The sequence below is a fragment of the Lactuca virosa genome, chromosome 2 (genome assembly GCF_052849685.1).
Source record: "Lactuca virosa cultivar CGN04683 chromosome 2, Lactuca_virosa_CGN04683_v6, whole genome shotgun sequence".
NCBI classification, from domain to species: Eukaryota; Viridiplantae; Streptophyta; class Magnoliopsida; order Asterales; family Asteraceae; genus Lactuca; species Lactuca virosa.
Window position 1 is genome coordinate 260,205,144 of NC_136427.1, and position 21,507 is coordinate 260,226,650.

At 38.8% G+C, this 21,507-nt stretch overlaps 2 protein-coding genes across 2 annotated transcripts; one reads left to right on the forward strand and one right to left on the reverse strand.

Moving 5' to 3' along the window:
* Positions 1–7,811: 7,811 nt before the first annotated feature.
* On the reverse strand, positions 7,812–11,187 carry LOC145156951 (uncharacterized). The gene is made up of 5 exons (XM_079076151.1): positions 10,031–11,187; positions 9,087–9,806; positions 8,518–8,635; positions 8,204–8,423; positions 7,812–7,946 (listed from the first exon to the last, which is right to left on the reverse strand). Exons 1-5 carry the CDS (start codon positions 10,778–10,780, stop codon positions 7,916–7,918), a joined length of 1,839 nt encoding a protein of 612 aa, XP_078932277.1. The 5' UTR covers positions 10,781–11,187; the 3' UTR covers positions 7,812–7,915.
* Positions 11,188–12,048: 861 nt separating this feature from the next.
* LOC145158446 (uncharacterized) lies at positions 12,049–12,906 on the forward strand. Its single transcript, XM_079077341.1, has one exon. It carries the CDS (start codon positions 12,049–12,051, stop codon positions 12,904–12,906), a length of 858 nt encoding a protein of 285 aa, XP_078933467.1.
* Positions 12,907–21,507: the final 8,601 nt, after the last annotated feature.

The window sequence follows — 21,507 nt, forward strand, 5'->3', positions numbered from 1 at the left end:
GATACAATCTTTCGCTATCCGCTAATAATCCTCGATATGCAATTGGCATATGCCATTTCTTGGAAGTATAATTCAAACACAAACGGAGGATAACCCAGAGTCACACTTACTCAAACCCCTGGAATGAAAGACTCTATCGTGCAGTTTCCCGCATGAGCTGTACTGAATCTAACCCTGTTGGTCTCTCAAAAGCTAATCCAAAATCTAGGGTCTTCTCCCGAGACACCTCAATATAAGCAACTAATCTAATTCCCTCTTACCAATGTGCTCCAAGTCTATATCTCGTTCTCAAGCTCAAGAAGTCATATCATTCAGGGTCTTGCACCCCGATATACTCATGATCTCCCTGCTATCATTCTACAGTATGTTCTGATAACTTACCTTCTTCATTTCCTCATCTGCTGCATACTGCGGTACCATATAAGCTCTTTCTCGAGACTTGGCAGTGATCTCTGCCACAGTCTCAGTCTTCTGGTGGAGATCTAACAACTCTTGCGCCAACTGTTGCGCCTCAATCGCCTGGGCACACTCTGCCCAGAATCTGGTCTAAAAGTCATCCCATGACATAGCATTAACCGCATCATCACTCAACTCACTACCAACTTCTTCCTATCAATCTCGTGCTCTATCCCTCAGGGGGCAGGAAGTAAGTCAGATCTTGTCTCCTTTCGAGACAACGTCTGGTACGAAAAGTGTTGGTGACATCTGCCAACCATCTGCTGCTAACAATGGGGTCCCTAACCCCCATGACAATCTGAAGCCTCACAAACTCTGAATTCCCGAAACATTAACGTACGAGTCTCTATCATGACTGCCATCTCAGTGCGGAATGCACTCTGCCTCACATCACAAATCTCTAAAATGCTCTCCTTGATCACAATGAAGATCAAAGCAGTCTGATCAATGATACTGTGCGTACTCACAGATGGAATGGACTCCCTCATCTGACCATCAAGCTGCCCGGCTGCAGAGTCCGAGCCTGATCCCTCGTCGACGCCAGAACTACCATCTGGTCTACCACGTAGCGTCACTATACTCGGTAATATACCATCACTAACATCACAATGCTCATCAAAACTCGAGGGATCTCACACACTACAAGTTCCCTGGGTTCATCTCAGCCTTCCTTGATTCGAGTACGGATCCTCTGCTTTCAGTAGTACGGGCCCATACTACCTTCCACATCTATCCGTACTTTCCTCAAGTACTGCCTCGACTCCACCAAGTCCCTTCTACTACTACTGCTGATCTCATGCTAATCTCATCATAGGCTTGTCCTAGGGTAATCACCAACCCACTCTCCGCCATCAGCTGCATAGAAGTCCCTGCTTTATTCCCCTAACTAGCTCGCGAATACTATTACATATTACTCAGACTAGATAATTCTTCGAATGAGAGATCCTACCCTACAACGGTTGGACTCAAACAAGAGCTGTGAAATAGAGCTAGACCTAACCTTCTGAAATTATTTAGTCCTTGCAATATGTAACTTAATATATTCATTTACTAGTTAGTGAAAGACAACTAGAACTCCTAAAAGCACAAAGCAAGCAGCATTCGGGCGTTGAGTACACATAATCAAGCATATACTACTCTGGCTATCATACTGACTAATCTGTACTAGCATGCAGTTCTCAATAAGCTGGTACACATATAATAGGCACATAAGGCATCCTCCCTAGATCCTTAGCCCTAAACTAGCATGCAGTTCTCATAAAGCTGATACGCATATAATAGGCACATAAGGCATCCTTCCTAGATCCTTAGTCCTAGTCTAGCATGCAATTCTCATAAAGCTGATACTCATACAATAGGCACATAAGGCATCCTTCCTAGATCCTTAGTCCTAATCTAGCATGCAATTCTCATAAAGTTGATACTAATATCATAACATAAACTTGTATGGGTAATTTGGGAATACTTACTTGAGCTCAGCTGATTGCATGCACCACACCCTTTTCTCTTTTTTTGCAAAAAAAATTTCTCTTTTTCAAAACTCTTTTCTTTTTCTAGAAATTCTTTTCTTTTCTCATAGCTCTCTTTCTAAAAATGATTTTCCTTTTAAAAATTTCCATACCAATTCCTCAGTTTGAGTCCAGACACACCCGAGAGTGTGCCCGAATCCCTCAAACCAAGGCTCTGATACCAACTTGTAACATCCCAAAAATACAATCTGAAAATTTCGTTTTAAATCAGTAATAAACCATAGTCATCATACGTCATAGAAAAATCACAACAATGTATCTCAGAATAATATAACAACTGTCATGTATATCAGAGTATAAACATCCCAGGCTGAACAAATGGTGTGTGCACTACAATCGTCCCGAGCTCCTCTTTTGAAAACTGAGTACCTGAAACCAAAACTGAAAACTGTAAGCACGAAGCTTAGTGAGTCTCCCCAAACTACCACATACCATACAATAACATATAAAGCACATACTGGGCCTTGCCCACTGCATCGGACCGAAGTCCGGAACTGACTAGGGCCTTGCCCACTGCATCGGACCGAAATCCGGAACTAACTAGGGCCTCGCCCACTGCATCAGACCGAAGTCCGGAACTAACTAGGGCCTCGCCCACTGCATCGGACCGAAGTCCGGAACTAACCAGAGCCTTGCCCTCTGCATCGGACCGAGGTCCGAAAACTGCATCGGACCGAAGTCCGGAACTAACCAGGGCCTTGCCCTCTGCATCGGACCGAAGTCCGGAACTGACTGAACATAGCATAGCATAATCATAACTACTAGCATAAACACATATACTGCATACTACATCAGACCGAAGTCCAGAACACATAACACAAGGACATGCTTGAATCACAAAGACATCAAGCACACTGAACTACTGCATCGGACCGAAGTCTGGAACTACTGCTAACTAAACGGGCTGGCATTGTGGCCGTAGACCCGTTCCTACTGGAAGGAAACTCACCTGACACTGTTGAAGTCCCGTAGACACAATCCCATACTGCTGAAGTCCCGCAGACTCAACCCCAGCTGCTGGATGACAGATTCCCGAACTGTCACCACCAAAATAACACCCAATTAATAATTGGGTTCTAACACATAACTATAAATGCATACTTTGGATAATTACTACATTACCCCTAGCTTGGCTTACCCAAGCCCAAGGCCCAATCCATAGGCCCAAAGTCAACTAGGGATCAAAGCCCAACATATGGCCCAACTTTCCAAATTAGGCCCAAACCTCTACATGGACTTCCCTTAAGGCCCAATTGTTCAGTCCAGTCCAACATGTCTCATTTAAGGGCCCAATATCATACAACCATCTAGGCCCAAACTATGACCGATCAATGGCCCAATTTTCCAAATTGGGCCCAATCCTTCATATGGGCCTTACCCTAAAGCCCAACTAATTACTCTAGTCCATTTGATTATTCTTGGATGGCCCAACACAAAGCCCAAGTGAAATTAGGGTTTCACATAAAATGATAATTAGGGTTAAGTGTTTCTTACTTAACCCATTAAGGACTTAATCCATTAAGTCCTTTACTCTACTAGATAAGTGATATGGAGTGATTTAGGCTTCATACATAAATCCACTTCCAATGGCCCAAATGTGGGCCCAAATAAGTCCAAGGCCCAATTACTCAAGATTAGGGTTTTCTAAACCCTAATTAGGGTTTTCACCCAAACATGGCCCAACAGGCCCAAAATAAATCTTTAAGCCCATTAGGGTTTTGCTAGGGCAATTAGGGTTTGCTAGCGGGGCACCATCCACTACCACATCGGGTAGTGGTGGTCAATGGCGGCTCACGGCGGCGGCCACCACCCTAAGGTGGTGGTTTTCAATTTCATTTCATTATCCTTCTTTCTAGATACATTTTACAATGCTAACTGCAATAATCAAACACACACACACCAATACAAACACACATAAGCAATGACCTAGCGGTGGCCGGCGGCGGCCGGCGGTTAAGGACAACAGCCACCACCTCACGGTGGTGGCAGTGGGGTTTTCTTTATAACTCCAGCCAAAGGACCCTCTTGCAGTCCTGACCATCGAAACACACGCCTCCAACACTCTAATACGAACCCAGCTTCACGAGACCACCAACCTAGCCACCATTTCACGGTGGCAGGTGGCTTATGGAGGCGTCGGCGGGATCTAGCGATTTTCGAACGGCATCAGCAAACGACGATAGCGAAAAGCGCCTAGCCTCCGACTAGAACCCAACAGCAGCGACGTCGTGGTTCCTCGGTGACGAAGGAGTAGCGACAGCAGGATCTGACGGCCGGGGGCGGCGGCTGCGACGATCTCGGCCTCTCTCAGCAGCTTTCCGGCTTCTCATTCGCTTCCAGCAACAGCGATGTGGCGGCACCTAGCGACGATTAGGTTGCTGTGGCGGAGGGAGGATAGGAATGGGAGGTGGCGGCGACCGGAGGTGAAGAAACGGGAGTGGCGGCCGGCGAGGGAGGCATAAGGAGGGTGACGACTGATTCCTTCCTTTAGGGTTAGGGTTCCTTACACTTATATACCCGACTCCATAACCAAGTTGCCATAATGGCAGAATTGGTCCCTCCCCATAAGATTTCTTCACATTTAATCCAATATTTACCCTTTTTACCCTGGATTTGGAAATCTTCTTCAATTTAAATCCGATAATTACCTTTTTAACCCATGCCATCTAAATACATTACAAATTAGGTCTGAGATTTACAATACAGCCCCTCCCCCCACCAATCCTTTTCATATTTGGCCCAGAATTTACCAAATACCCCTTGTCTTCTAAAAATCTTTACAAAATAAATCCTAGAACTTACACTTTTAACCCCAAACTTCTAAAACTGACAATTAACCCCTCGAGACCAACACTCTGCCATATAATTACTGATTTCTGGGCTACGATTCATTCATCGATTAATTTGTTTATTTATTAAATAAATAAACGGGGTGTTACATTTTACGTAAAGAAAAAATTTAAATCTCAGTTTACCAATGTAAGTTTAAAGATTTTACAAAACATAAAAATATCCATAGATTGCATAAAAACTATAAACAAATTTTCTACTAAATTTAAATACATACATGGAAAAACAAGTAGAAAAAAATTATCATAGTGATATTTGAGGTAACAATAGATAAACCAAGGAGAAAAAATTATACATGAGGTTAAATTAGATAATAAAAAAAAGAAAAAATATAATTTCAACAAAATAATTACTAATGAGTTGGGTTACTTTGATCAAATTTTAGGTACTCTAAATTTTACCATAAATATATGTTTTGTATTTTCTTTATTATATTAATATCTACCGAGTCCAGGGTCGAGGACTAGGGGTATCCCCATCCCCACTTTTTAATTTGGGTATTACCCATCTCCGGTCAACTTGGGGATTCCTCGGTCAAACCGGGTGTGGGTTTCAGGTTCCCCATCAGGTATTGGGTTCTTTTTTATCCCTACTAGGGGCTTTGCCCCTTGGACCCAACAAAGGGCGTTGTCTTTTGGAACCCGATACACAAGGGCGCTACTTCTTGGAACCATGTACCCAAGGGCGCTGCCCCCGGGCTCCCGTATTCCTGACTTCATATTTATCATTTTGAATGTGCACTCCACATCTCCAGTCTCGGTGAGTAAATAGATGTCAGTCTATCTCCATATTAATAATAACTACATTAAAATCACCAACATTTTACCCCCAAGTTATGTATTGATGTTTTGGGAATGTAAGGGTTTGTACATTTATGCATGGGTTGAGTGGTTACTCATACACTATCGATATAATGTCGAACCTTAGGGTTGTACTCATTAGGCTCCCTATAGCCTAACTCGCTACGTTGATAATTTTTTGCAAATTAGTAGATGTTATCAAAAGCTTAGAAGGCTTATAAGCTTTAAATATTTAGAAGACTTTGGTTTGTCATGACTTCTTAAACCTTTGTTTTGATATATGTTGTGACACTCTCGCATTAAATGTTCTTAACAAACCTAAACGTTTGGAAAAATTATGATTGAGACCGTTATCCGCATTTGAATCTAAAAAAATACTTTGGTTTAAATTGTTGAACTGTTTTCTGTAAATTAATACTCTAAAGTTATTTTTAAAAGATTCAATAAAAACTATTTCAAATAAGCCTATAGGAGAAATCTTATAAAAATCCTGTTGAAAAAGCTTTAATGTTGTGAAAGATACAATAATATTTTTTTTTGTTTTAAGTTTTTTATTGAAAAAACCTTCTTTAAAAAATATCATAACGTGGTAGCTCTTAGGGAATACGGAGTCGTATGTGGTTTCGGCAATGGGATGGGGCGGTACTGGGTAACGCTGGGAAACCATACCTTGAACAGCAAGTTGAGTGGGTTCTCCCTTTTTTTATTCCAATGGGTTTGTGATACCCGCTATTTAATTCTTTGATTTAATGCTCTGCCTCTTGACCACAAAAGAAAAAGATTATCCTATTTTTGTTTATTATTATTTTGTATAATTTTTTATATATGTTTTATTCTAGATAATATTTTTGGAATTTTACAAAACAAAGTCTTCTCCAAGATTTAAGCGTGTTTTTTTATTTTTTTTGAAACTTCACAAAACCAATTCTTCAAAAAATGTTGTGTTTTATTTTATTTTATATTTTTCTAATTTAATTAAATAAAAAATAGTAATGTGACAAGTAGGTTGAATGAGTTGAAAAATATAAGATTTTCATGTGTTGTGGGTTGAGAGAGTTAGAAAAGAGGAAAAAGAAAAGTTAATGTAGCACTGACATGACAGTCGGTTAGGAGGGAATGACTTCCTCCTCCCTTAAACCTTTCGAAGTACCGGCCACGAGCCGGCTTGTGGTCTACGTAACCACGATCGTGGTCCATGCACACCACCCTGGCATGCCGTGGTCTGTCGTGCTCGTTGTGATTCATGGTGTGGACAACAGAATGCAACGCCTAATCAGGGCTCTTGAATGTTTTGAACGTTTGACTAGTTGTTCAACGGCCAAATGTTCAAAAAAAAATATTTTTTTAAAACAACCATTTTACCTATAAATACCTCACTATACACCCTCATTTTCATTCTTTTCTTTCTCTATTACACAATATACACAACCTTTTTACAACCAAAAACCATGGATCTCAATCAAAATACCCCCCAAACTATCGAAAACGCAAACCCGATAACGTTTTTGTGTTAGATACAACCCCCCGTCAATTCCCAACCATGGAATTAACTCAATATGGTTTTGTGAATTTGCTCCAAACCGGTTCTCCTATCTAACAAACATCATTTTTCCAACAACAATTTCAACCTTTTTTCGGCCTATCAACAACAATTCAAACAATTCCAACATTATCAAAAATTCCAACCACCACCTTCACAACCTCCTCATTCTTCGGATTTTTTTTCGAACATGCAACCTTCACCACCATCACCTTAACCAAAAAAAGAAAAAAAAACCGACCTAAACCAATAAGGATACCATGGACAAAAGAGAAAGAAGAGAAATTAGTGAAGACGTAGGTATCGGCTTCCCAAGACCCAATTGGCGTTTGTAATTTTTTTATGTATGTTTGGCGTTTGTAGTTTTTTTTTTCTTTTTACCGTTGCGTTTTTTTTTAATTAATGTAATTATTTTATTTAATGTGGTATTTTAAATCAATGAAAAAACTAATTAATATATATATATATATATATATATATATATATATATATATATATATATATATATATATATGCGTGCTTATTGTATTTTTATTGTATTTTTTAATTAAATTTAATTAAAAAAATAAAATGGAGTGGTATAGTAGTAGTAGGTATCCCATGGTTTAACGGTAAAAATGTGGCACCCACCACTATAACGAGCTCATGGGGATAGGTAAGCCACACCTATGGTTTTCTGGTACTGCTCACCGGCAATACCTCCCTTCAACCGCATCCACTCTAGAACGACTCCATGCACCCTAAGAACTTAGGAGAAACCAGCATATAAACCTAATGCAAATTTTAACAATATTTTTAGACTTCAATGTAAACCAAAAAATAAAACACAACTATTTAGTTCTTCAACATAACAAAAAAATTCCCAGCTTCTAAAACCTGCATCTTATTTATTTTTTTCCATATTTTGGCAGAAACTAAAACCTGTTGTGTGGTTTCATCATCAAAACACATAGCATTACACAAAATAATACGCTCTACAACACTATATTAACTGGAAAAAAAAAAGAATCATCTATTGGCTCACTCACAAAGAAAACCCAGTGGTTGCTGCTCGAGCTTCTGCAATTCTAAGTGCCATGGTCGCTCTGTAAGTCGCCAAGTCAGCAGTCTCCATAAGAGCTTGAGCTTCTTGTCGTTTAACAATGGCTGTCATTTCTGACCTCCTTACATCTTCTTGTGTTTCATGCACTTTCATATACACATCTGCAGCCTCTTCCAATGTTTTTTGTTCATTCATCATCATCATCGCTGTTCAGATATCAAAATCAAGCATTTAACAATTTGTACAAAGGCATCTGTGGTTGGATTATAAATGAGTGTTTCTTTTTTACTTAATACCCACCTTTCAAGAAACCAGCAGGTTTTCCTGCATGAAGTTGGCTCTTCCGTTTTCTAAGAGAACGTTTTTTGCGAAGAACAGTATTTGTAGCATGTTTTCTAACTCTTCTACGCGGGTAACACTGCCATCAACGTCCTCATGTTAAAAAAATACCAAAATTTATATTTTATATATAAACGCATTTTTTTCAAAAAGGTTAATTGCATAAAAGACAAAAAAAATTACCATTTTTCGGATAAGACCTAATAAAAAGTTTTACAATCTAAACCAAAAGACTGACCTAACTTTTCGTTTTTGCCTTTTTACCCGATTTACAAGTTTCCATCTGGTAAAAAAAAAAATATTAGGTTTTTTTCCAAAAAATGGTCACAATATTGTCTTTATGCAAACAAGCATAAAAAACACAACATTTTGATAACTTTTTTGAAAAAGACCTTTTTAGCAGATGGAAATTAGTAAACCAGGTAAAAAGGCAAAACCGAAAAGTTCGGGAGAGTTGTTTAGTTTAGAATGTAAAAAAAAGTAAAAATGTTGTCTTTTATGCAATTAATCCTTTTTAAATCATATTTTACCTGAAAAACTCTAAGTAAAGGGGAGCGTTTCTTCTTCCGCTTAGTCATCCAATACCTATACAAAGCCTCTAAAACATCCTTTGATGCCAATTCTAGACACCGATCAACCGCTGATGTGGCATTAGAATAATCATCTGGACTACAATAAATTCCTCTCTCAAAAGCATCAATTACTTTCTCAAAAGTATCTTCCGAGACACATTCGTTAGCAAACTGCTCACTATTAAACTTCTTTAACCACTTCTCATCAGCAGAATCCATATCATAAATCGGATAACTCTTTTGCAAAGTTCTAGAAACTTCATCACTTTTTGAACTAATATACAAATCCGGTAGCTTAAAGGGTACATATTCCTCCTGTTCATATCCTGCTACTTCCCTCACACCAGGCACAGGCACTATATTATCTACATGGGTTTGCCCTTTTTTAAAAAGTGATACCCTTGGTACCCTTTTTCTGGAAGATCTACGCTTTGTGACTAACATATATTTACCAAAATGGTGGAGTTCAGTGAAAACAGATGGCACTTTGATATCATCATCCATAGCATTTTCAACAACTGGATGTAAGATCAATGCATAGGATAGAAATGCAAATTTCAAAAGTAAGCTTGAATGCATATACAAAAAGCAGAACGGAAGTGAAATGAAGTCGACAGTAAAGAGTGGTATAGAAAGAACTGAGCCAAACACTTTCAAGAATCCATGGCCCATTGTGTCCTGAAAGATAGCAGAAAATGAAACGATAAGATATTATGCAGAAATAAGTTTCTTGCCTTTTGAGAATACTTCAATCAATTATATGAACATAACTACACTAGTATACTTAGAATCTTGGCAATTATCAAGAGTGTGGCCCAAACATGACATCAATCCAAAAAAAACAGATATAGAATATGATAGATCATTGGCTTATACATGAAAATATAGATAGCATAACATACCTGGGAAAACCGAATGCCAATGGATGAGTAAATACTAAGGGTGAGCTCTGATAATAAGAAAGAAGAAAACTGTCTCCATGAGAACACTTTGACATTCCTCATGTATCTTAAAACGGAACTAACAGAACAAGAAAACCCATTACTTCTGCTACTACTATTATCACCACGAGAAAAAATAACAGGCCCTTTCCATAAAACATCTTTCACGTTAGAACCTAAATTTAAATTGAAAATCCCAGATACTAAATTAGTTCTAACCCTCTTTTTAAAGTACTTATTTTTAAACATCTTATCTGAACCACACTTTTCCTCCAAACTACTGCTTTTTAAACATGAGTCGCAGGGTATTGTCCTCTTTCGTTTCCTGGTATAAACAGCTCCAAATTGCTTAGTACGACTAACTTTATCACCATCATCACGATTATCATCAACTAAACTCGTTTTCTTGGATTCCTCCAATTTGATCTCATCTTCTTGTTCATCGGTTCTATGCCCATTCTCTTTGATTTCTCTTGGTTCTTCGTGATCAATTCCGTTAACCTGATCAGTACCATTTATGTGTTTCGTGGATTCGCCCAACTTGATTTCTCTTTCATGTTTTTCTTGATCAAGAAGCTCAACCTTGTTTTCTTGGGTGTCTACAACAGCCATGGACGTTAACCTCATGCGCTTAGCAACTAATCGTCTCCCTGACCTTATAATCGTATCGCCGGAAACCCTAGCACTCCTCTTCATCCCCGCTGATCCCATGGCTACCCTTAAAAAAATTAGTAAGCCTTCGCAAGGATTAGCCCTGGAAACCTGTCCTTATTATACCTCCTCGTCCCGACCCACGACGACACAAGTACCTTTTTTAAGTACTCAGAGCATCCAACCACAGAACCCCCAAAATAAAATCTTCCACAACCCAACTCAGAATTATGACTATATGTCTAAATAAACACGAAAACTGGAATGTTAAAAGACATAACAAGATTCTTGAAAAGATAAACCTGGGTATTCTCAAAACCAGTCGATTCTTAGCGAAATTCCGAGTCTTGGCGATATGTTTATACGAGCTCTGGATTTTTGATAGAAAAAATGAATGCGCGTACCTGCTGACAGTGTCTCGGATTTCAAGAACGAAGATCGGAGAGAAATAGGGACAGGGAGATGGGGTCGTGAAAAATGAAGAATCGGGCGGGGAAGGGCCTTGGGCGGGAAAATAAAAAAGAGTGTATATGGCGGTGGATGGAAGAGAGAGGAAGGGGAAGAGGTGGTAGCCGTTGGATCTTGCAAACCTTACGATAAGCCCACAATGGTGCGTTATAGCGTACTTTCATGTTACATAAATGGTCCCTGTAGTTCGTAGTTATTTAAGTAAAGTGTTAAGTTTTATTTAAAATTATTAACTAAAATGATATTTGGAACTTGATATATATTTAGAGCTATAACAAATGAAACGTTCGGCAAATTTTTTGTGAACTGTTCGTCATAATGTTTTTGTTTATCTTCATTAGCAAACATGAACAATATTGTATTTTTGTTTGACTAAATTCACGAATGATCATTGTGTTTTTAAAATATCCTTCAAACATTTTTTATGAAACTTTTCTTGCACGAATGGTCCCTAACCACCACCGTCGCCACCGTCCGCCTCAACCACCACAATCCGCTACATTTGGTACTAGAATCTTTTCCGGAAAAAAAGGAAGTGAAACCAAGAAAAGGAATTGAAGCCACAAATTCAATCTAAGCCAGGGGAAAGGAATTGAAAACATAATTAAACTAAACCACTTAATGGAACTATTTTACACATTTAGACTATTCCATTAAGATAATCACGTATTGTTTAATTTATTTCTATGTTTATCTTTAGCCTATTTTCTAGCTAGTTTATCTGATCCTGTTTATAAGGATCTCTTTAATGCTTGTACGTAGTATGATCAATAATCAATCAATGGAATATATTGTTTTCTCAGTTTCTTTATGGTATCAGAGCCATGATCCGTTGAAGAAAACCTAGATTGGAAGCCGCCATGACAGGAGAGAAAGGTGATGATCCGGGGGCAAGCAAGAAGACTGAAGAACCCATCGATGCTAACTCCATCCATGTCAATTCCCCATACTACATTCATCCGTCAGATTACCCTAAACAGATGCAGGTTAATGACGTGTTAAATGATAACAACTTCAACGAATGGAGGCAGGAGATGATCAATTTTCTGTTTGCCAAGAATAAAAAGGGGTTTGTCGATGGGTCAATCAACAAACCAGATTCTGCATCCCCCATGCATATGGCATGGATGCGTGCAGATGCCATGGTCAAGGGCTGGCTGACAACAGCCATGGAGAGGGACATCCGGACCAGTGTGAGGTACGCTAATACATCGGCCGAGATTTGGAAAGACTTGGAAGAGAGGTTTGAGAAGGAAGGTGCTCCACGGGCTTACGAGCTAAAACAGTCGTTGAACACTACAAGGCAGGACGGGACTTCGGTTTCATCCTACTACACGAAATTAAAAACCCTATGGGATGAACTGCAACTCGTTCTCCCAACACCAAGATGTACCTGTGATGGGTGTGATTGCTCTTTAGGAAGAAGATTGAATGAAGTGAATGAGAAAGAAAGAATTTATGAGTTTCTTATGGGGCTCGATGAGGAGTTCTCCATCATCCGAACCCAAATCCTTGCCATGAAGCCACCACCTTCCTTGGGGGCCATGTATCACCTGGTTGCTGAAGATGAACAGCAACGCGCAATCACAGGTGGATCCAGAAAATCAGTTGGCGAAACAACAGCCTTCCAGGTGAACGTGATGAACAGGAAGGCAACACGCACTACACAAGGGTTCAAAGCACACGGACGGCTAACAAAGGAGCACAACGAATCATGAAACAGAGTAGCGACAAGGCAGAAAAATGCACTTTTTGTGGAAAAGAAGGACACAAAAGCGATGGGTGCTTCAAGAAGATAGGTTACCCTGATTAGTGGCCGGGAAAGAAAGACAAACCAAATGCAAAAGCAGCTTGTGTAGAAGTTGGACCCAGCCCCATACCAGGGTTAACGGATGAACAGTGTCGTCTTTTTGTTGCACACTTTCGAGAAGATGAGGCTCCTAAAGCTAATTTGGCAGGTAGAACTAACATGTATGATGGATGGGTGGTTGACTCGGGTGCAACCGAACACATCACCCATCGAAGTGACTTTCTTGATAACAGAGTCACAAACACCAAAGAACACACCTGTCATCATCCCTAATGGCGATAAGGTGCCCGTTATGGGTGAGGGTGAACACACCCTACCAGGAGGTCTCAAAATTGATGGCGTCTTACATGTTCCTAATTTCAATTACAACTTGTTATTTGTTAACAAACTTGCAAGGAACCTTAATTGTGCTGTAACTTTCTTTCCTGACTTCTTTGTTGTGCAGAAATTAGTGACGAGGGACTTGATTGGTGCTGGTAACTGCATTGGAGGATTGTATCGAATGGGGGCAATGGAAAAGAAGGCTCTCGTGACAACTTTCGAGGTTTGGCACAAAAGACTTGGTCATCCATCACCCAAGAAGATTTTGAATTTAAATTTTGTTAGAGATGTTTCTAGGAATAACCAAACTAAAATGTGTTATGCTTGTTTTAAAGCAAAGCACACTAGGTTGCCATTTCCCATTAGTGAAATAAAGATTGTTTCTTGTTTTGAGCTTATACATTGTGATGTTTGGGGAAAATATAGAATCCCGTCCCTATCAAAGGCTCTCTACTTTTTAACAATAGTTGATGACTATAGCCGATCAGTGTGGACTTTTCTTATCAAACACAAACATGAAGTTGGTTTACATCTCATAAATTTTCACAAAATGGTCAAAACACAATTTGGGAAAGACATAAAACGGATACGATGTGACAGCGGGGGAGATTTTATCTCTAAAAAAATGTTCGACTTCTATGCCAAGAGAGGCATTGTTTTAGAAACCACTTGTCCATACACCCCACAGCAAAATGGGGTGGTAGAACGCAAGCATCGACACTTGCTTGAAACAACCCGTGCCCTTTTATTTCAAGCAAACCTGCCGAAAACCTTTTGGGGTGAGTGCATATTGACTGCCACCTATGTCATAAATCGACTCCCCTCCAAGGTACTTCGTGGTCTCACTCCCTATGAGCTTCTTTTCAATGAGTCACTAGATTATGATCATATGCGCGTCTTTGGATGCTTGGCATACTATCGCAACACCGACACTGGGGGAGATAAATTTGAACCACGAGGCAAACCAGGAATATTCCTTGGGTACCCTCAAGGGATAAAAGGTTATAAAATTTATGACATGGAAACCAAGAAGTTAGTGATATCAAGGGACGTGAGATTCCTTGAAAATGAGTTTCCCATGAAACATATGCATGGAAACATGCAACCACTAGCCGACAGTGAAGATCTTTTTCGCTTTGCTGATAAGATCATCACACCCCCTGATCAAAACTCATCAACCGAGACTGCCATGCATGACAGTTTTATCGAAGACAACGGCCCCACAAGTCATTCTGACCACAACCAACATACGACGAGTGTTGTAAATGATGTCTTTGGCGAAGTTGAAGATAATTATGTACCAACGAACCATCACGCCGACAGTGAAACCAGCAGCACCGATCAGCAAACCATCAGCACCGATCAGCAAAGAGAAACCAGAAACAGGTCACAACCCACCCGTTACAAAGACTATGAAGTGCAGCTCCCCCCTTCGATAAATCATCCGCGACCCGTCATTGATCGAATCGCCTCTACGGTACATCCTCTTACCAATTATGTCTCTTATAAAAAAATTTCTCAATCTCACAAATCCTTTTTAGGTGCCATCGTCACCCACGATGAGCCTAAATTTTTCCATCAAGCAGTTCGAGACAAACGATGGAAAGAGGCAATGCAGAAGGAAATTGAAGCCCTTGAGCAAAACAACACTTGGGAACTTACGAGTCTGCCAAAAGACAAGAGAGCTATAGACTCTAAGTGGGTGTACAAAGTGAAGTATAAGCCGAATGGAGAGGTGGAACGATACAAAGCACGCCTTGTGGCAAAAGGTTACACGCAAATGGAAGGAGTCGACTTTCATGACACGTTTGCCCCAGTTGCTAAACTCGTCACTGTTCGTGTTTTGCTTACCATAGCTGTCAAGCGTGACTGGATCATATCCCAATTAGACGTCAACAATGCATTTCTGCATGGCGATCTCGATGAAGACATTTATATGAAAATACCACAAGGCTTCAGAAAAGATAATGAGACACGTGTATGTAAGCTAAAGAAGTCCTTATACGGCCTAAAACAAGCCTCGCGAAACTGGTATCACAAATTCACTGTTACCCTTCAAGATCTTGCTTTTCGACAATCTCATGCTGATCACTCGCTCTTTATTCACAAAGATGGAGATATCTTTGTGGCAGCACTCATCTATGTTGACGATGTTATCATTGTGGGGAATGATAGAAAAAAGATAGAAGATACGAAGTCATGCCTTGACAAGACTTTTAGTATTAAAGACCTTGGAACCTTGAAATACTTCTTGGGAATTGAAGTAGCTCGCACAAATGAAGGGCTAGTACTCTGTCAACGCAAATACACCATTGATGTGCTCGAAGATTCTGGCATGCTTGGTTGTCGGCCTAGTCGGTTTCCTATGGAACAAAATTTGAAGCTCGATAAAGGAGATGATGCTGACAAGGTAGATGCAAGCACCTATCGACGCCTTGTTGGTAGGCTTCTCTATCTCCAAGCCACTAGGCCCGACATAACTTACGCAGTGAACGTGCTTAGTCAGTTTGTTTCTGATCCTCGCCAAAACCATTGGGATGCAGCCATGCGAGTACTTCGATATCTGAAAAACACCTTGGGGCAAGGCATACTTTTACCAAAGGAAGGAGACGTTAAGCTCACTGCCTACAGTGACTCTGATTGGTTGGGATGCCCCTTCTCACGGAGATCACGGACAAGATATTTGTTGATCTTAGGGGGTGCTCCGATCTCTTGGAAATCCAAGAAACAATCTGTTGTTTCCCACTCTTCCGCTGAAGCAGAATATCGTGCAATGGTTGTCACAGTTAGTGAAATACTCTGGATTCGTTGGCTGTTGGCTGATTTCGACATTGTTTTGGACAAACCCACTCCCCTTTTGTGTGATAATGAATCTGCTCGTCACATTGCACACAATCATGTTTTCCACGAACGTACAAAGCATGTGGAAATGGACTGTTACTTTGTTAAGGAACGAGTTGAGTCTAAGGAGATTGCACCTGTCAAAATCAAGACTCAATACCAGTTAGCTGATTTATTGACCAAACCACTTGGATCAGATCGTCTCAAATTTCTATCGGACAAGTTGGGCATTCGTAATCTTCATGCTCCATCTTGAGGGGGAGTAATGGAACTACTTTACACATCTAGACTATTCCATTAAGATAATCACGTATTGTTTAATTTATTTCTATGTTTATCTTTAGCTTATTTTCTAGCTAGTTTATCTGATCCTGTTTATAAGGATCTCTTTAATGCTTGTACGCAGTATGATCAATAATCAATCAATGGAATAGATTGTTTTCTCAGTTTCTTTACCACTAATCCACCATTGGCCATTCCGTAAGCAAGTAAAACCCAAGAAATTCACTAACCATATTGAACTAAACTAAGTGACAAAGCAATTCACTAACCAGTAAGAATCAAGCATCAAGAGTTTTCTTTCTTATTTTTGAGTTTAAGATAAGCCATGTTTATGAGTTAAAACCACCGAAACTCACACCCATCATGAACTTCGCAAACATTAACCATAATTTTTAACATCATATTGTTGGGTTTTAGTATACTACAACATCCTATGGTGCACATACAACCCTAAATACCTTGGATCTATGTTTTCTCTATTATACATGCAAATATGAATTTTCCAAGATATTACCCTATACTAGCATACAAATATCATATACTTGGGTAATAAAATAGATAGAATACATACCTTTATTTAATGTAACTTGTCTTCATGAAGCTTGAGTGCCTAGTGCCCCAAGTGTGACACCTCAAATGGTTCACACAACACCATGAACACTTGGAATAACCTTGAGAATAAGGATACTTTGGTTCTCTCTAGTGAAATCGGCCTTGCCCTTTTGTGTACACACACTAGTGCCAATTTCACCAACCAAGGACATCTTTATATAGTGTGGAGATTAGGGTTAAACCCTAATACCCATGATCTTTCATTTCATATGATCCATGGGTTAAACACTCCATGGACTATCCATGAAAGCTTAGCCCAACCTAAATGAACTTGGCCCATCACACACATATATCTTAGAGTCCATATTTAATTAGTTCCTTTTGATCACTTAATTAATTATAAATTAATTCTTGATCAATACTAATTAAATAATATGATTATATATTAATATATTAGAACTTATAATATATTAATATAAATCACTAGTATCCTTTTTTCCTCATCTTGTCTATCCAATTGTCCCGATGCCATGCAACCCAAATGGACCATGCCGGGTCGGGTCAAGTCTTACCAATTATAGTTATGGACTTAGACATTAATCCAACAGTCTCCCACTTGGATAAGTCTAAAACTATTATTGAGTATGACTTCAAACCCTGACTAGCAATCGTAGCTCTCAAAAGCTTCTTTCGAACTCTGACCTTTGTCAATGACTTGTCCATTAGATAAGGGATCATATATTCCTCCATTCTAGATATCATATGGACTGAGACATGGATTATAATCATTCTCTCTGTCCATTTGTTGTTTCCCGATTTTTTATTTATGATGACTGACTGATTGAACAAATCAAATCGGTCCTGGCTTGGCCAAGCACTCACATGTGTCATCGCTAAATCATCGAGGGGCCCACAGATATCGCTTTTATCCCGAAGGTAAAAGGAATGGATAAACTTCGACTCATATGGCTTGTTCTACTACTTGTTGAATCATACACAAAGGCACGTTTTATAACATCGAGTTACCAAATGCGCTTTTCGTGCAATCAATGTATAACCAACTCATAGTAACAACTCATATCTCTAGGTTTGAAGAATATAAGATATTATCGTCTCATGATCACTCGTGATAAAATCCATGAAGTGATTCAAATGAGCGCGGGTTGAATCCAATACTCATAACTTATGAGCACTCATGAGTGTTGTAGCACCACTTTGTCCACCAACTTGGACCTCTACAAACCAACCCATGACAGTCTTGATTCATATCTACTTCCAACATATGACCGACTGTGGATGGTTTAAATAACTTAATCATTCAGGAATAGCGACTTAGTTATTCTGGAAGTCAAAACATGCAAAGTAAAACACAAGAATAAATGAATCAAATATGGTATCAAACCCTATGAATATAAATAAACACTTTTATTTATCACCATACTGATTACTCATTATTCATTGTTTCGGTTTTATCAACTTTATACTTGAATTAAAAACACTAGTTGTCCCATGCTCCAAGCATGTACACTATGTTTTTCTTAAACAATAGCTTTGCCATACACCAACTATGCACTCTATGTTTGTCTATGATCCTTACTTTATGAAATAAACCAATTGAACATAATTTCAATGATTCTAATTTCACACTCCCAAATCCTTATCGAAAAATGTGAGAATTTAAAATTCCTATCATTTATCGAAATCTGTTTAGATTTTAAACTTATATGCACTGACCCTCCTGTAATGAATATGTACAAAGTCACAAAGACTTGTCAACAATCATTATAAGGTATTCCAATGGAGATCAACTCCATGGAAACTAAGTCGCATATTCAAAGTACATTGCTTTGGACATGCTTCTTGCATTAAGTTTTCTATTCTTACACAGATAACTTCCACCTATGGAGACAACTTCAGTAGGTGGTAAACCCGAAAAAAAAATCAAGAGTATAGTGGGTTTATGTAAACTTTTATAGTGTGTGATATATATTGTGTGGGTGTAAGGATAAATGTGGATCAATGGTTCTAGTTATTTTAAGAAAGTAATTTACATATATTATCAAATTAAACAAAGTTAAAAATAGCTTCTAATTAAAAAAATGGTTGTATAATGGTAAGAATGTACATTTGCATCACCTACGAATTAGGCAACAACAGATTATTTGGTAAATATGTACATTTGAATAATGAATGAAAATGTTTCTAAGTATATATTCTGCCATAATCAATGAAAATGTAAACATTCTATAAGAATAATTGTACAATTATGCATATTGAGCTTCAATTCTTTAAGAATATAGGTGGATATTATCAAATAAAAAACAAGGTTTTGAAAATTTGAAAGAATATTACTGCTTTTATAAGTCAAATCTTGTAGTTCTAAAAGAATATCGTAGTTTTCTGGTGTGGATGGTTGTGGTATTGTATTTTTCTAGAATCGTATTGAAGAAGGCGATGGCGGTGGAGATGCAGGTGGTGGTTTGCGACAGAAGGTTGTTGGTGACGCCATGGTATCTTCGGATGAAGAATGTGGAATCGGTGGTAGCTACGGTGATGGTGTCGTCCAATGAAGAAGATAACATGTAGGTTACATGTGAAAGAGATAAAATAGGGAAATAATATTAATTGATTTGGCTAATTTGATGGATATTAATTGGTTTAATTGTTCACCATGATTAACTAATAGCCAAGATTACTATACAACCTTTAATCGGGTTTTTAAAATGATCGATTCATACATTTACACAATATTTGTATATCTACATATGAAAGCTATCTCTCTCACTCTTACTCTCGCTCTCACTCACTCACTCACTCTCTTTCTCTCTCTATCTCTCTCTCCCTCTCTCTCTATCTATTTATTTATCTATCTATCTATCCATCTCTATCTCTCTATATGTATGTATGTATGTATATATACACTCACACACACGAACACACTTTTACATAATTAAACTAAAAAAACTCATACTCCATATCTTTATGCAATTTAACATTTTTTTCACAAATAATGTAAAATTTTAATATATATATATATATGTGTGTGTGTGTGTGTGTGTGTGACACCCTGTTTCGGTACATTTCTTAATTCAAGGTTTGTGGCCTTGTGGGTCGTAATTCGATCAAGTAAAGGTTGTGGGCCTTGATGAAGTAAAGTTTGGACCTTATTGAAGGTTGATAATATTGGTTATGAGATCTAAGCCCTTGATTTGTGTGCTGGAACCAAAGGGTAAAATAGGAAAAGTTATAGGTCGGGCTTCTTGTATGGGTTTGGCTTGATGTATTAAGAACTTGATATAAGTTTTTGGGGTGAGGGGCTCTGCGCAGAGCGTAGCCTCTGTACGTTGGGCGTAGCTCTATGTAGGGTGTAAGTCAATTGAAGGTTGACCGTTGGCTTTTTGACCGGCTTGACTTTTGGTCAACTGTGTGGGGATTTAGTCTTGAATGGGAAAAATGCTCTTTTGCCCGAGGAGGATTAGCTATGAACCAAGACTCTCTAGGGGTTAATTATTATCTCAATCATGGTTGTCAAAATCATGATCCCGATCGTAGGATCCTAGGATCGTACGATCCTATGTATGAAAAACGAGTTGGATCGTATTTGGGGTAGTCCATCTTGTCGTCGGATTAAGGTGAGTTTTCTTAATTATTAATTATGGTTTTATTATGCATTTAGCATGAGGAGACTGGATATCGTCAACTTGGGTGCATGGTCCATCTTGTCGTCGGATTGAGGTGAGTTTTCTTACTATACTCGTAGGCCGAAAGCACCAATGTCAGCCCACTAGATTGTGTTATGTATCCTTGTGTATAGGATGTTGTTATGCTGTAACGATTTGTTAGATTGGTATATCAGTATGATTACGTGTACTTAATGGTTATTGATTATTGTTTGCATATGTCGACATAGTGCGGTTGGGTTGAGTCAATACGACTTTGTGCTGTAGGCCAACAAACCCTGGGGCAATCCAGTCGGGAGACTGTGGGCCCAGGGGAAATCCAGTTTTATATTATCGGCCCGGTGTGCATGTATTGTTTATATATTGTTGCGTGGGGTATTTTGGTGGAACTCACTAAGATTTGTGCTTAGCCAATTGTTTATAAATGTTTTTTCAGGTACCATTGGTGATTGTAGGAAGGCGAAAGTGTGATCGTACACATCCTCCTGTTGATTCATGTTTTGAGAGATTTCTGATACTCTAATTATATGGATTTGATTTGAAAACAATGGTTTACTATCTTATGGTTTTATGGAAATGTTTTGTAAAAATGAAAATTTTTATCATGGTTTTTGGGATGTTACAAGTTGGTATCAAAGCCCTGGTTTGAGTGAATTAGATTAACACTTGTGTGATTCCAGACTCAAACTATGGATCTGCAAAATATTTTTCATAATTAACTTTAAAATAACTAACGGAGAGGATGTGATGTGTACAATCAGTCGGAGCTCAAGAAATGTTATTCCCCAAGATACCCATACTTGTTTTATATGTATTGGTGATATGTTAGAAAT

Coding starts and splice junctions, on each gene's coding strand:
- LOC145158446 (XM_079077341.1), top strand. CDS start 12,049: ATGACAGGAGAGAAAGGTGATGATCCGGGGGCAAGCAAGAAGACTGAA.
- LOC145156951 (XM_079076151.1), bottom strand. CDS start 10,780: ATGGGATCAGCGGGGATGAAGAGGAGTGCTAGGGTTTCCGGCGATACG. Junction 9,807..10,030: donor TTGGCATTCGGTTTTCCCAG/GTATGTTATGCT, acceptor GCTATCTTTCAG/GACACAATGGGCCATGGATT. Junction 8,636..9,086: donor CTTTACTTAGAGTTTTTCAG/GTAAAATATGAT, acceptor CGTTGATGGCAG/TGTTACCCGCGTAGAAGAGT.